The sequence below is a fragment of the Nelumbo nucifera genome, chromosome 1, assembly GCF_055504915.1.
Source record: "Nelumbo nucifera cultivar China Antique chromosome 1, China Antique-T2T, whole genome shotgun sequence".
In the NCBI taxonomy this organism is placed as follows: domain Eukaryota; kingdom Viridiplantae; phylum Streptophyta; class Magnoliopsida; order Proteales; family Nelumbonaceae; genus Nelumbo; species Nelumbo nucifera.
The window spans coordinates 117151441-117166810 of record NC_142649.1 but is presented as its reverse complement, the minus strand read 5'-3'; the positions used below and the strand labels follow the sequence as shown (position 1 = coordinate 117166810).

General features: G+C 40.3%; 1 protein-coding gene across 1 annotated transcript in view; it reads left to right on the top strand.

Moving 5' to 3' along the window:
- LOC104601795 (initiation factor 4A-like protein) overlaps positions 1 to 15030 on the top strand; it is a 59435-nt gene extending 44405 nt beyond the window's left edge. The window contains exons 5-7 of the mRNA XM_010265267.3: positions 14255 to 14294; positions 14368 to 14465; positions 14537 to 15030. Of these exons, the coding sequence (XP_010263569.1) occupies positions 14255 to 14294; positions 14368 to 14465; positions 14537 to 14554 (156 nt within the window). The 3' untranslated portion in view covers positions 14555 to 15030. The remainder of the gene's footprint in view (positions 1 to 14254; positions 14295 to 14367; positions 14466 to 14536) is intronic.
- The last annotated feature ends 340 nt before the right edge of the window (positions 15031 to 15370 follow it).

The window sequence follows — 15370 nt, the reverse complement described above, 5'->3', positions numbered from 1 at the left end:
CCCACTGGTAGACTTTCGGTCATTGACTGCTCCTGCCCAATCTGCATCAGTATATACTTCCACTTTCAAGTGATTGTGTTTCTGGAACAACAAACCAGCTCCGGGAAACTTCTTGAGATATCTCAAGATCCTCTCTGCAGCCTCAAAGTGAGTTTTCCTAGGGCTGTGCATGAATTGACTGAGGACACCCACTACATAGGCAATATCAGGCCTGGTCATAGACAAATACAAAAATCTCCCCATGAGTCTCTGGAACATCTTTACATCTTTCAAAAACTCTCCCTGACTGTCTCCCAGATGGTGATTAGGTTCAATAGGTAATCAAATGGTTTTACCCCCAACTTGCCTGTATCTTCTAATAGATCTAGTACATACTTCCGTTGGGAAATAAAGATGCCCTTGTGAGAGCGGGCAACTTCAATTCCAAGAAAGTATCGTAAGGGGCCTAGATCCTTCACCTCAAATTTAGTAGCTAAGAATTTTTTTAGTCTTTGGATTTCAGCCTCCCAATCTCCTATGATCACTATGTCATCCACATACACAATAAAAGCTGCAATTTTACCTTCACCTCTTTTCACAAACAGAGTATGATTTGACTGACATTGTTTGAATCCCATCTGTTGCACTGCTAAATGGAACTTACTAAACCAAGCCCGAGGTGATTGTTTCAACCCATATAGGGATTTTTTTAACCTGCACACCTTTTGTTCACTGCCTTTGGCGCAGAGCCCTGGGGGTTGGGTCATGTACACTTCCTCTTCCAAGTCACAATTCAAGAAGGCATTCTTGATGTCCAATTGGTGAAGATCCCAATCAAGATTTGCTGCCAAGGAAAGGAGAATCTGGATAGAGTTCATCTTGGCTACTGGAGCAAAAGTCTCTGCATAGTCCACTCCATATACCTGTGTGAAGCCTCTTGCTACCAGTCTATCCTTGTACCTTTCAACAGTTCCATCAGCCTTGTGTTTCACTGTAAACACCCACTTGCACCCCACTGGTTCCTTCCCTTCATGAAGGTCTACCAACTCCCAAGTACCATTTTTGTGTAATGCATCAATTTCTTCCTGCATTGCATCTGTCCATTCAGGTTTTGACAAAGCTTCTGCCACAGTCTTAGGAACGGGGACACTATCCACAGAAGAGAGAAAGGCACAGTACAAAGGCGAAACATGCTCATAGTACACAAAATTAGAGATAGGATGATTAGTGGTACAAGATCGAACACCCTTTCTCTTAGCAATAGGAATATCAAGATCATTTGTGACAGGGGAATCAACATTTAAAGGAGCAGATATATCAATGGGAGTGTAAAATAAGAGTAAATAGAGGAAGAAGAAGAATTTGTTATATTATTCATCAATCTCGTATGTATATATACAAGTTACAAATTCTATATTAGGAAATAATATATTAGGAAAGAAGACTAATCAAATTCCTACAAATCTTTCCTACAATCAAGGTAAATCATATCTCCCTAGTATTTACTTCCTATTTTAATTATACAGTCTGTAACATCTTCCTATTTTAATTATACAGTCTGTAACACTCCCCCTCAAGCTGGAGCATAGATATTAATCATGCCCAGCTTGTTACAAAGATAATCAACCCTAACCCCATTAAGAGCCTTCGTGAAGATATCTCCTAGTTGTTCTCCTGTTTTCACATAACCTGTGGAAATCAAACCTTGCTGAATCTTTTCACGAACGAAATGGCAATCAATCTCGATATGCTTAGTTCGTTCATGAAAAACAGGATTAGATGCAATGTGAAGAGCAGCTTGGTTATCACACCACAACTTGGCTGGTACTGAAGTTTTAAGACCTACTTCAGTCAAAAGCTGATATATCCACATTATTTCACACACAGACTTGGCCATAGCTCTATATTTCGATTCTGCACTCGAACATGAGACAACATTCTGCTTCTTGCTTTTCCATGAAACTAGATTCCCTCCAACAAATACACAATAGCCTGAAGTAGACCTTCGATCTTCCTTGGCTCCTGCCCAGTCAGCATCTGAAAAACATTCAATTCTAGTATGACCATGATTGCCATACAAAATTCCTCGCCCAGGTGCTCTTTTTAAGTAGCACAAAATTTGTTCTACAGCTGTCTAGTGATTAACTGTTGGAGAGGACATGTACTGACTCACCACACTAACTGAATACGTAATATCTGGACGAGTTACAATAAGATAATTCAACTTTCTAACCAATCTTCTATATCTCTCAGGATCTTCAAATAATTCACCATCTTTTGTGAGCTACAAGTTAGGAATCATTGGAGTGCTACATGGCTTAGCACCCAACTTTCCCGTCTCAGACAACAAGTCAAGTACATATTTCCTTTGAGATAAGAATATTTCCTTCTTGCTTCTTGTTACCTCAACACCCAAGAAGTATTTCAACATTCCCAAATCTTTGGTATGAAACTGAGTGTGGAGAAAGGATTTAAGGGATGAAATCCCTGTAGTATCACTCCCTGTAATGACAATATCATCCACATACACAACTAACAAAATGATGCCAGCAGCAGAGTGCTTGAAGAAAACAGAATGATCAGACTTACTTTTCTTCATACCAAAATTCTCGACTGCCTGACTAAACTTTCCAAACCAGGCGCGAGGACTCTGCTTCAACCCGTATAGAGACTTATGAAGATAGCAAACTTTCCCATACTCCCCCTGAGCAACAAAGCCAGGCGGTTGCTCCATATAAACTTCTTCTTGAAGATCCCCATGAAGAAAAACATTCTTGATGTCTAACTGATGAAGGGGCCAATTATAAGTAGCTGCCATAGAAATAAACAACCTGACAGAAGTAAGCTTAGCAATAGGAGAAAAGGTATCGGAATAATCCACTCCATAAGTCTGAGCATATCCTTTAGCAACAAGACGGGCTTTCAATCGGGCAATGAACCCATCAAGATTGACTTTAACTGTAAACACCCATTTACACCCAATAGCCTTCTTATTTGCAGGTAAATTTACCAAGGTCCAAATACCATTGTCCTCTAAAGCATTCATCTCCTCAATCATAGCATTACGCCATCCATGGTGAGAAAGGGCTTCTTTAACAGTCTTAGGAACAGAGATAGAATCAAGAGATGCAATAAAAGAACAAGAAGAGGACGACAAATGATTATAAGACACAAATGAAGATACTGGATAAGTACACTTACGCTTACCTTTACGAAGAGCAATAGGAAGATCATCATTAGAGACTGGTTCTGATGACGAAGGAACAGGATCAGTTGAGACTGGATCTGCCGACGAAGGAGCTAGTGCAGGACATGGATCCGGAGGGGTTGGTCGCCGAGAATAAACCTGTACTGTAGGTGGCTTAGGCCTGGCAGGAGCAGATTCAATAGGATGTGAACCAGATGATGTGACAGTATAGATTAACAAATCATCATCCTCCCCCTGACTTGAATGAGGAGTAGATGGAAAGAAAGGTGTATCTTCTAGGAAATTAACATCACCTGACACAAGATATCTGTGAAGAGTAGGACAATAACATCTATACCCTTTTTGAACACGAGAATACCCAAGAAAAACACACTTCAAAGATTTTGGATCTAGTTTGGTAACCTGAGGACGAACATCCCGAACAAAGCATGTACACCCAAATACCCTAGGCTCAATAGGAAACAGTGTTTTATTTGGAAATAGAACATGATAAGGAGTCTTACCCTGAAGGACAGATGAAGACATACGGTTAATCAAAAAACATACTGTGGAAACTACATCAGCCTAGAAAGGTTTAGGAACCTTCATTTGAAATAACAAAGCTCTTGCAGTTTCAAGAAGGTGTCTATTTTTCCGTTCAGCAACCCCATTTTGAGATGGTGTATCTACACAAGAAGTTTGATGAAGAATGTCATGCTGAAGCATGTAAGTTTGAAAGGATTCTGACAAGTACTCCTTAGCATTATCACTTCTCAATATTTGTACAGAAACATTAAATTGAGTTTTAACTTCAGCACAGAAAGCAGAAAATTGAGAAAACACCTTAGAATGATTTTTCATTAAATATAACCATGTCATACGAGAGTAATCATCAACAAAAGTAACAAAATACTTAAACCCAGTTTTGGACTCAATTGGACACCCAAACATCTGAATAGACTAATTCAAAAGGAGCATTAGCTCGTTTATTGACTCTAGGACTCGAACTAAGACGATGGTGTTTAGCAAACTGACAGGATTCACAATTTAATGACGACAAATTCTGAAATTGAGGACAAATTTGCTTTAACACATGGAGAGAGGGGTGGCCCAACCGACAATGTGCTTCAAAAGGGGTTACAACTCCAGAACAGGCTATGGATCTTGGAACTTGTGTATCAAGGATGTAGAGACCTCCAGACTCATGTCCCTTACCAATAATCTTCTTCGTCGTAAGATCCTAAATTAAACAATAATCAGGAAAAAATGAGACACAACAATTAAGGGTAAGAGTGAGTTTGCTAACATAAATTAAATTAAATGATAACTGAGGTAAACTAAGAACATATGACAAAGGAAGTGATGGTGTTGGACTAATTGTGCCAGACCCAATAACACAAGATGTTGATCCATCTACTAAAGTAACAGGAGAGGTAGATTTATGTGACTGAAAGGTAGAAAACAGACTTGAATTACCTGTCATATGATCTGTAGCTCCAGAATCAATGACCCATTTTGAAGAGGAGGAAACAAGACATGTATTGGGTTTACCTGACTCGACGATGGCAATAACAGGAGTAGATTGAGGTTTCAATGATTCTTGGTACTGAGCAAATTTGGCATATTCATCTGCAGATATCATAACAGACTTCTCAGAAGTATCCGTGGTGGATGCAATATGGGCTGACTGAGTTTTCTTATTCTGCAACTACCTGCAATCCCGCTTCATATGTCCTGGCTTATGACAGTAATGACACACTATCTCTCTCTACTCCTGTCCACGAGTATTAGTATTCCTGTCATAGTTACTTGACCTACCACTACCACTCCTGTATTGTTCTCCCTGATTCAGATGCATTATTGCGGCTAACAAGGGCACTACTAGGCTGAACAGGTGGAGAACATTCTGTACGAAGGACCCTACTGAAAGCATCTTGTAGAGAAGAGATCTCTGAACTGGAAAGAATTTGAGATTTAGCAGTCTCAAATTCAGAAGGTAGGCCAGCTAAAAAACTCATAACAGCCATCTTTTCTCGCTGAGCTTGTTGAATAGTCACATCAGTACTAAACGGAAGCAACATATTAAGTTCTTCATATGTTTTCTTGAAATCCATGAAATAGCTTGTAAGAGATCTATTGCCTTTGTTTGCCCTGTAAAAGGCTTTGCACACATCATAAATGCGGGAAATATTCCCCTTTCCGGAGTACAAGAACTCTAGATAGTTCATTAATTCCTTAACAAATCCACAGTGAGTGACTAAACCAACCACCTCACTTTCAATGGAGTTGCGTATCTGCAAGAACAAACGGGCATCCTCCCTCAACCAAGACTTTCTCGAGTCATCATTAGGAGGGTCATCAGTCAAATGGTTATCCATAGCAATACTCAGCAAATATAGTTGAACAGTTTTACTCCAATCCAGATAATTAGAGCCATTAAGCTTATGCTCAGTTATTTTGACAACACTGGAATAACATCCGACATTACTACTGATTTCTTGTCTGCCATAATCTCAAAATTCAAATAAACAAAATATTTTGAACACCGAAAATCAACAGAGCACACCATTTGAAAACACCGAAATGGATATGCACGTAACAAAGCACAAATATGTGCTATACAGGATGAGGCGAGCCAAAAGACAACGACCGAAAAAAATTTTCCGGCGACAGATGTGCCTCCACGTGCCGACGCGTGTGATTGTGGCAAAATCTTCAGGCGGTGCGTGAGACACACACGCAGGGCTGCTGACTGCTGGACTTTGCAGAGACTAGATGCTCTAACTGCTCCAAGGAGGTGACCCGAAACACCCAGAAATTTTCCTCTACCTATTGTTTACTTAAAACAAAAGGGCAGGCAGAGACTAGATGCTCTGATACCATGTAAAATAAGAGTAAACAGAGGAAGAAGAAGAATTTGTTATATTATTCATCAATCTCGTATGTATATATACAAGTTACAAATTCTATGTTAGGAAAGAATATATTAGGAAAGAAGACTAATCAAATTCCTACAAATCTGTCCTACAATCAAGGTAAATCATATCTCCCTAGTATTTACTTCCTATTTTAGTTATACAGTCTGTAACATCATATCTCCCTAGTATTTACTTCCTATTTTAATTATACAGTCTGTAACATCTTCCTATTTTAATTATACAGTCTGTATAAGGCCCCACATCAGCTCTTGTTCCCTACAGCCCCGCTGTCCACCATTCCGATGCGTGTTTTTGGGTGTCGTTGCTTTGTCCATAACCTGTCCCCTACTCATGGTAAGCTTGATCCTCGGGCTATTCCTTGTGTTTTTCTTGGTTACCCTTTATCTCAAAAGGGGTATCGTTGCTATGATCCAATTGCCCGCAAGTACTATGTTTCCATTGATGTCTCATTCTTTGAGAGTCAACCGTTTTTCTCGGTTTCTCCTCAGGGGGAGAGTAGGGTTGAGGAGAAACAGGCAATGACTCAAATTCAATTACCTCCTTTACCCGATCCTCCTCCATTCTGGGTTTTTCATCATCGCCATAAGAGCCAGCAGAGTTCAAGAGTCGTGGAGCCAGACACTATGCAACCAACATCATCGGATTTACCCGAGGCAGATCCGTCTCATCAGCCAGGTACACTTGCTCCCTGGCGACCACGAGACTGCATCCATCCAGAACTGTTTTGGCACATTCATATGAATCAGCAAGCCACGAGCAACTTCGAGAAGGTGACGGTTTTTCCGTTCAGCCACACCATTTTGTTGGGGTGTCCTGGCACAAGAGCTTCGCTGAAGTGACCCACTCGAAGCAAAGAACTTCGTAAGATCACTATGGAAATATTCCTTTGCATTGTCCGATTGGAAGATATGGATTTCCGTTTGGAACTGAGTGAACACCATTCGTTGAAAATCTTTCACAATTTGTGGCACTTCATCTCGAGATCGCATTGGGTAAACCCAAGTGTATCTAGAATAATCATCAATCAAAGTAACAAAATACTCATAGCCAGCCGCAGTAGGTAGAGTAACAGGGCCCCAAACATCAGAATAAACAATATGAAATGGAAATTCAGATCTTTTATTTCGTAAAGGTAAAGAACTTCAACAATGCTTACTCAACTGACAAGTTTGACACTGTAACTGATTCACTGACAAGGACTCAAACAACTTTGGGAACATAACTTTTAACGACTCAAAAGAAAGGTGACCTAAACGACTATGCCATAAATAGGCCTGACTCTCACTTGACGAACTCGTGGACTTTGTCGCCACTAGACCAGCATTATTCTCCAACACGTAGAGACCATCCACCATGCTTCCTCTACCAATCGTCTTCCCCGAGATCAAATCCTGAAACACACATGAAGACGGAAAAAAAGTGACTGAGCAGTTCAAAGAGTGAGTAAGACTACTAATGGACAGCAAATTAATAGGTAATTTTGGAACGTGCAGTACATTAGGAAGAGTAAGGCCAAGTGGGAGAGGTATGGTGCCTCGGCCAGCTATGACAGAAAAAGAACCATCAGCTAGTCTTACCTTATCTCTCCCAGAGTGAAGGTTATATGTCTGAAACAAATTTGACTTACCGGGTCTTGTGATTTGAGGCTCCAGAGTCAATAATCCAAGGAGAATCAGTAGTATGAGATGACACATGGAAGGCTGTGGCAGTACTTGATGTAGACACAAATGAGGTAGAAGGAGTAGGCCCAGAATCCATCTGGCGGAGAGTCCTACCATACAATTCCAAATGTTCACGGAAGGAGTTGATAATATCTTCCTTGGGGTCAGAACTGGGATGTCTCTCCTGAGTTACTAAAGGACTAGTCTCTGTCGATGCCGTATTAGCTGAGTTATACCTTTTTTGATTCTATTGGCCTGGTTTCTTGCCTTGATCAGGTGCTGACTTCTTTCCCAAATCCTGTGGCCATTTAGGTTTTCCATAGAGATCCCAACATGTATCTTTCGTGTGTCGTGTCTTCTGACAGTGAGTGCACCAAAGCTTGCTCTTATCATTTGATTTTTTCTGAGTGTCACCCCTTTTAAAGCCACCTCCAACATTTGTATCTGAATTTCCCCGGACAGCTAGGGCAACTGACTCCCTTCTACACCATTCATCACACTTCTTCTGCTTTCTTCTGACTGCACCAAGGCATACACCTCCTGGACTGATGGCAAGTCTTTACTACCTAAGATCTGCACCCTAATGGACTCATATGACGGATTCAGCCCTAGGAGGAAGGCAAACACTCATTGCTGTGATACAAGTGACTTATAGGCCTTTGCATCTTCATCACACTTCCAATTCACATTCTGATAGTGATCAAGTTCTTTCCATATTGATGTCAAATCAGAATAGTACGTCGAGAGACTCCTCTCCCCCTACTTGCAAGTAGAGGATTCAGCTTGTAGTTGATATATCTTGGCATAGTGTCTCTATTCTGAATAGGTGGACTTCGCTTGTTCCCATATCTCACAAGCAGTTTCAGCTCACATAAAAGTCTTCCTTACTTGTGGCAGCATTGAAACCAAGAGCCAAGACATCACCATACTGTTCTCTTGGTTCCACCTATCATGCTCAGCACTTCCATACTTCGGTTCCTTCACTCTCCCATTGATGTATCCTATTTTCCCCCTAGCAGTGATGTAGAGTTTTATTCCCCTAGACCACTCAAGGTAATTCAGACCATCAAAGGGAATAACAGCCATGGGAAAGCTCATATCCATTCCCCCACTCACTCCATTGTGGCTCCCTAATACCTCTGAAGTAGCAGAATTCTCAGTCGACATGTTCAAGCAGTTAATCAGTCCCAAACACTGGACTTAGGACCCCTCCTTACTCCACAAAACAATGCTCCACGCATTTCACACCCACACACTTGGGTTTACCAACCAGGTTGAGCACAAACAGTACCAAATTCCGGACAAAACAGAGGTAATATTCGGAAGATTTCAGACCTGTATAGTTTTAACAGTCCCAACCTACCAGAATTCCAGAATGTCTAACAGCCACTAATCAGCAGGAGAGATCCTTCTTACTTATAGTCAACTCAAACCCTTGAGAAGACAGGTCATCCTTGACCTACAGTTGTCTTACCACATGAACAAGATCACACGATCCAAAAAAACAGGGGTTACACAGGTTCGACAGCATTCAGCCGCCCAGACTCATAGGGTTTTCACTCGGCACATGACCAAGGAGGGTAAAGAAGAGAAAAACAGGGAGAACTATACCAGTTGTAGCTATTTTTTTTTTTTAGTCCAGAATCAGATTTCTGTTCCGCCCAGGTTCTGCTAGTCTGTTCGATCTGTTCTCTGGGTTGATCAATCTGCTCTCTTTAATCAGTATTCCCGCTCTGATACCATCTTGACAGTGTGGCCGGTTAGAAATAAGAGGAAGAGAAGAGAAGAGAAGAGGAGAAGAAGAGAAGAGAAGAGAGGAGGGAAGAAAGAAGGGTTTTGCAATGTAACAGTGCTGGCGGCGCCAGCCTTTATTTTAATATATATAGGGCGGCAGAAATAACAAGGGAAAAGACCCTTGTGCCCTTGAGTACAATAACAGACATAACAGAAAGAAAAAACAAAATAAAAAAACACTTTAATTATCCAAACAGGCCCTAACAACTGCAACTAAGTTATTTTAACATTATTCTAACATAAACCAATCCCAGAAGGGAATATTTTCTTACTTCTAACATATCTTCGTACCATAGTTCTTGGGTACATTCTCTCTCATTTTTAGAGAAGTTTTCAAAGAACCATTTTTTCTTTATTGGTTGTGAATTAAAGTCTAACCTTATGTCTTTATCTATTTGGAATTCTTCTTCAATTTCCAAGATATTTATCTCAAAATCTGCTTCAGCCGGTTCGTAAGATTTCACTGAGGGGTTACCCCTCTGGGCTGCGTGATAGTCTAAAGGTGGCGTATCTATTATAGGAGTTTCATAGGTAGCATATATAATGTCAGGAGGAGGACGAGGTGGTTCTGATGAATCAATCTATCGATCATCTTGAATGAGAAGATCTTACTTCTAATGATTCAGCATACGAGGGCCTCGAAGAAGTAGAGGCTCTTCTGAACCGCAACTCAACAGATCCATCCTGTTCGCTGAATACCGATGCTAACTCAGTGGACTCCACCGTATGTCCCTCACGATGGCAATGTGAACAAAAACGAATCCCATACAAGTGTCTGCAATAACCAATTGTATGTCCTTTCAACCCATGTGCACCTCTACTACTACTACTACTACTACCACCACCACCACCACCACCACCACCACCACCACCACCACCACCACTACCACTACCATTACCACTACCACTACTACTACTACTACTACTATTACCACCTCTTACCACTTGGACACCCTGGAGGTCCACGACCACCATTCCCGCAGCCTCCTCCATAAGTACCTTGACCTCGTCCACCACTCCCAGATACAACGAGTGCTGCTCGATCAGATGGAGAGGTGGATTCAGATAGTTTGGCTCTCTACTGTTTAGAAAATACATCCTCTAAATCAGGTAGCTCCAGGCTGCCCAAAATCTGAGCTCTCACTGATTCATACTCAGGTTTGATTCCTGAGAGAAACTTTGCTACATATAGTTCTTTTCTCTGCTTCTCCATCACTGTAATATCATTGGTGCAGGTTGGTATATATTCAGCTCCTAACATAAACTCATCATATCAGAATAATACTCCTCAAGAGACTTATTCCCCTGTTGTAAGCTAAAAAATGACTGAAACAACTGATATATTTGGGTGATATTATTGCTTCCTGAATACATCCTCTTCACTTGTTCCCAAAACTGTTTTGAAGTATCAAGAAAAATAAGGGTGCAGCTGATTTTTGTTTCCATGGAGTTCCACAGCAAAGTTTTGATTTGAGAATCCTCCTGTAACCACTCAGAATATTTAGGATTATCAGTAATATATTTCAATTTCTCAACTGCCGTGAGTGACACTTCTATAGATTTTGCCCAAACAGCATAGTTTGTACTTCCACTTAACTTGATAGTAGTTAACATAAAGGCTGTGGGGGAATAACACTTGATTTCATCTCCATCCTAACTTAGATTTCTAAGAAACAAGAAGATTACCACTATATTCTACCAACTTGAACACCTTCACAGCTCACAAAATCACTTATGATACCACTATTAAACTCTTCACAGCATCAATCACTAACCCAGAAATATTTCTGTCACAACATTCCCTCTTGGATTCGATCCACTAGAGGGATACACACCTCATTGTTCACCTGTCATAGTAGTTGTGAAAGTTAAAGACCATTACTAATCACCAAGAAAACAGACTAAAAAACTGGTCCGATCCCCTGTAGCAGTGAATATCAACCTTCCAAAAGAAACCCTAGATAGATTGACTGTGAGAGGAAACCCTACTAGACCTTCACATTTCCTGCTCTGATACCATGTGAAAAAGAAGAGACGAGAAGAGAAGAATGTGAAAAGAAGAGAAGAGGAGAAGAGAAGAAGAGAAGAAAAGATGTGAGAGAGGCAAAAAGATATGCTGGCGGTGCCAGCCATTCTATTATATACTAGGGCGATCAAAAACAAAAGAGAAAAATTACAACAGTGTCCTAGTAATTGACTACTAGGAATAGTATACTGATAGTAGTCGACTACTAAGAACAGTATATTGATAGTAGTTGACTGTTAACTACTAAGACATCTCTGTGTGAAGTAGTCGGCTACTAGCAACAAAGTATTGCTTTCGGGTACAAATTTAACATATTACATTACATCAACACTTAATATAACACTCTTTCAACAGGTTCTAGCCGCTCCATTTAAAAGGCAATTAAAATTATAAAATCATTATTTTTTTGTGTGATAATTAAGAATTTTAGACCCTAACATGGACTTGTTTGGTCGGGCACCTAGGCGTGCCTCAGGTGCGCCTTTTAAATCACTGCTTTGGGTCGCTGTTATCACCAGAAAGTATGGGTTGAACACAAATGGTTGGGATATCAATCTTCATTTGAACCAGATTAATTCCTCCAATCTTAGGAAAGGTATTGTCTCCACTTATAGAAGCTTTATTCCCTTCATAAGATTTAAAGTGGGAAATGGCAACAGAATAAAGTTTTGGACCAACCTGTGGTGGGGCATTTCTACTCTGGCAGCCTCCTACGCTAGACTGTTCAACCTTACCCTAAATAAAGAAGCAACCATTTCCTAGTGCCTCCCCTCTTCTTTCACTGAGAGCAACTTAAACTTAAGCCTTAGAAGACCCTTAAGGGACTTGGAGATCAGTGAGTTAGCTGAGTTTCTCCAAACTCTTAAAGAGGTCTATCTGTCCCCCCTTTTCCCTGACACTTGTGTATGGAAACCTCACCCAATTGGAGAGTTTGCTTGTAAGTCTTTCTTCAAGGCTTTGGTTGCACGAGAACAGGACTATTTTTCCTGTTCAAGGTCTGGTGAGGCCACTCCCCCTCAAGAGTTTGTTTCTTCGCTTGGGAAGCCTGTTTGCAATGAATAAACACCTGTGATCTGCTTGAAAAGGAGCTTTGGTAGATATATATTTCTCCCAATGTTCGCACCCTATCCTTATTCATGAAGAGGAATCAACTGATCACTTAGTGATCCACTGCCAGGAAACTAGAAATGTTTGGAACCACTTTCTTCAGCTAGTTGGTTACAGCTGGTTGCTCTCGATCATCTATTGGACTTTCTCCAACAGTGGCAAGGCAAAGGCCTTGATAGGAGAGGATGGTTTACTGGAATAGTGCTGCATTCTGTGCTTTGGGGTGTTTGGGAGGAAAGGAATAATAGTTTGTTTGATAACAAGGCCAAATCCCAGGAAGAGGTGATTTCTCACATCACTTACAACTGTAATTTGTGGGTTTCCAGTTCGGGTCTGTTCAAAGGCATCTTGTAAGTGACCTTAGTAAGAATGCTTACAACTTCCTGTTCTCTTCCCCAACTCCCCCACCCACCTCCCAAGGCCTGAATCTCAGATGGGAAGAAGGAATGACTCTAAGCTTTGATGGAAGTGCTTTAGATAATCCTGATATAGCTGGTATTGGAGGAGCCTTAAGAGATGAAAGGGGAAATATCTGCTGGGTTTATAGTGGGCCGATTGGAATAGCTTATTTTACCAAGGTGGGAGTGATGGGTGCCCTCATAGGGATTCAATTAGTTAACAGATTGGGCATTCAGAATCTAACTGTTGAAGGCAACTCTGCAAACACTATAAAATGATTAGGGGAGCAGGAGGCTGGGCCGTGTATACTTGGTCATTTTCTGGCAGAGGCAAAGGACTTATTGGAATTTATGAGTGTAAACTTAAACTGGATCCCAAGGGACCTAAGCTCTGTTGCAGATGGCTTAGCAAAGATTGGTGCCCACTTAGATGTATTGTATTGTGATAGGATTCCTCCTGTGTAATCTCTAGGGGTTTCCCCCCAGTTTGTTTTGTACACTTCCTTGTGTACCTCCATTTTTATTTAATGAATTTCAGGGCCCATTTGGTTTGCGGGAATAGGGGTCTGGAATTGGAATCGGAATGGCCATTCCCATTCCAACTTTTTTGGTTGGGTTGAATTCAAAACGCCATTCTCATTCCTGGTGGAATGGCCATTCCCTCCCCCTCCCTTCAGAATGAAATCCCATTCCATCTGATTCCAATTCCCATTCCAATTCCTGTCTGAACCAAACAGACTATGAGAATAAACTATTCCAATTCCTATTCTGACAAATTTTTATTCTGATTCCGGTTCCAATTTTGACTGTGAACTAAACATACCCTCAGTTAACTTTTCTCAAAAAATATTCCTCGAGAATTTGAATATCTTGTTACTTGCTGTTTAGTCAGCAACCATCCTCTCTCTCTCTCTCTCTTTCACACACACACACACACTTAGACATTTCTGTAGAATTGCCTATTGATGCTGTATTCTTGTCATCTTTTTCTGCTTACAGTATATTATTATATAGAGTGATTTTGTATTGGTCACATGGACAGCAAAAGTGCCACGGTATGATTAAAGTCAAGTTACATCCATGTCATTAAGGCAGTATGCTTCTTTAACATCATTTACATCTTGGTCTATATTAGTGTTTTCATCTTTAGTAGTTGTTTGCAGGAAACATATTTGAGGCGCATGACAACCTGTTTGGCAGCAGGTATTTTCTATTCAGAGTAATAATAATTAGGTATTCATGAGGTTCACATGTTGATATTGTAGAATATGTACAGATGGAATTGTAATTAACATGGTTGTTGGGGGTGAAGTGGTGACCTTGAAAAGCATTGAGGAAAGCAGTGGGATTGTCATAGCTGAGATGCCCATTCATGTAAGTTTAGTGTTTTATTTGTGCTAACTAGTCTTGATGTCAATCAACATGACACATGGTTGTTATTGCAGATTTCTGAGATATTGTGAGGATTTCTCCCCAAAAACAGGCAAAGAAGCCATTTTACATGGATATGTTTCTAATAAGGCCATTTTGGGAGTTAACCTGATTTGAAGTCTGATTATCTGATCTTGTGGTGCTTTTATCACTGGGCGCTGAGACACGAGCATGTTCTCTTTCCAATGACAAAACTGTCCTGGTTAAATTAAATGCTCTACCAGTTTAGGTGCTACTCTTCTGAACTTTTACTTTTTCTATAGTTGTGCATAATGTTATACAGATAATCTTTAGTTGTATGATTGCATTATTCTTTTGTCTAACTTTTTTTTTGGTTATTGTGCTAAACTACTACTACCACTGCATAATGACAACACCTTGGTGGCATCCTTTAGTCTACATTAACTATTTTTGTAATAAATTTGTATGTTTGAATTAAATCAAGGATAAACGGTCCTTTCCGTTGTTCTAATTTATAATCATTTATCCATTAATGATTCTAACAATATATTTAACTCCACATTTTGGCTAATAGTTGGATAAAGCAAAATGCAATTAATGCCATTGACTACTTCATAATTTAAAGCTTCCTTCCATGGTCTATGTACATGATGAAGCTTTTTGGTTAAATATTTTCACTTATTTGGCCAGGTATTTTGACTATTATCTGCTGATACCAATATTGTTGTGGAATCTGGCCAGATGTCAGACAATTTGAATGTATGATTATAAATGGATTTAGATAAGCAGGAAGTTCCCAAATCGTGGTAGGATGCATGAAGACAGAGATACATCTAGTGGATTGTGGATAGGGGTGTCAATGGGTCGAATTTGGGTTGGACCCCATT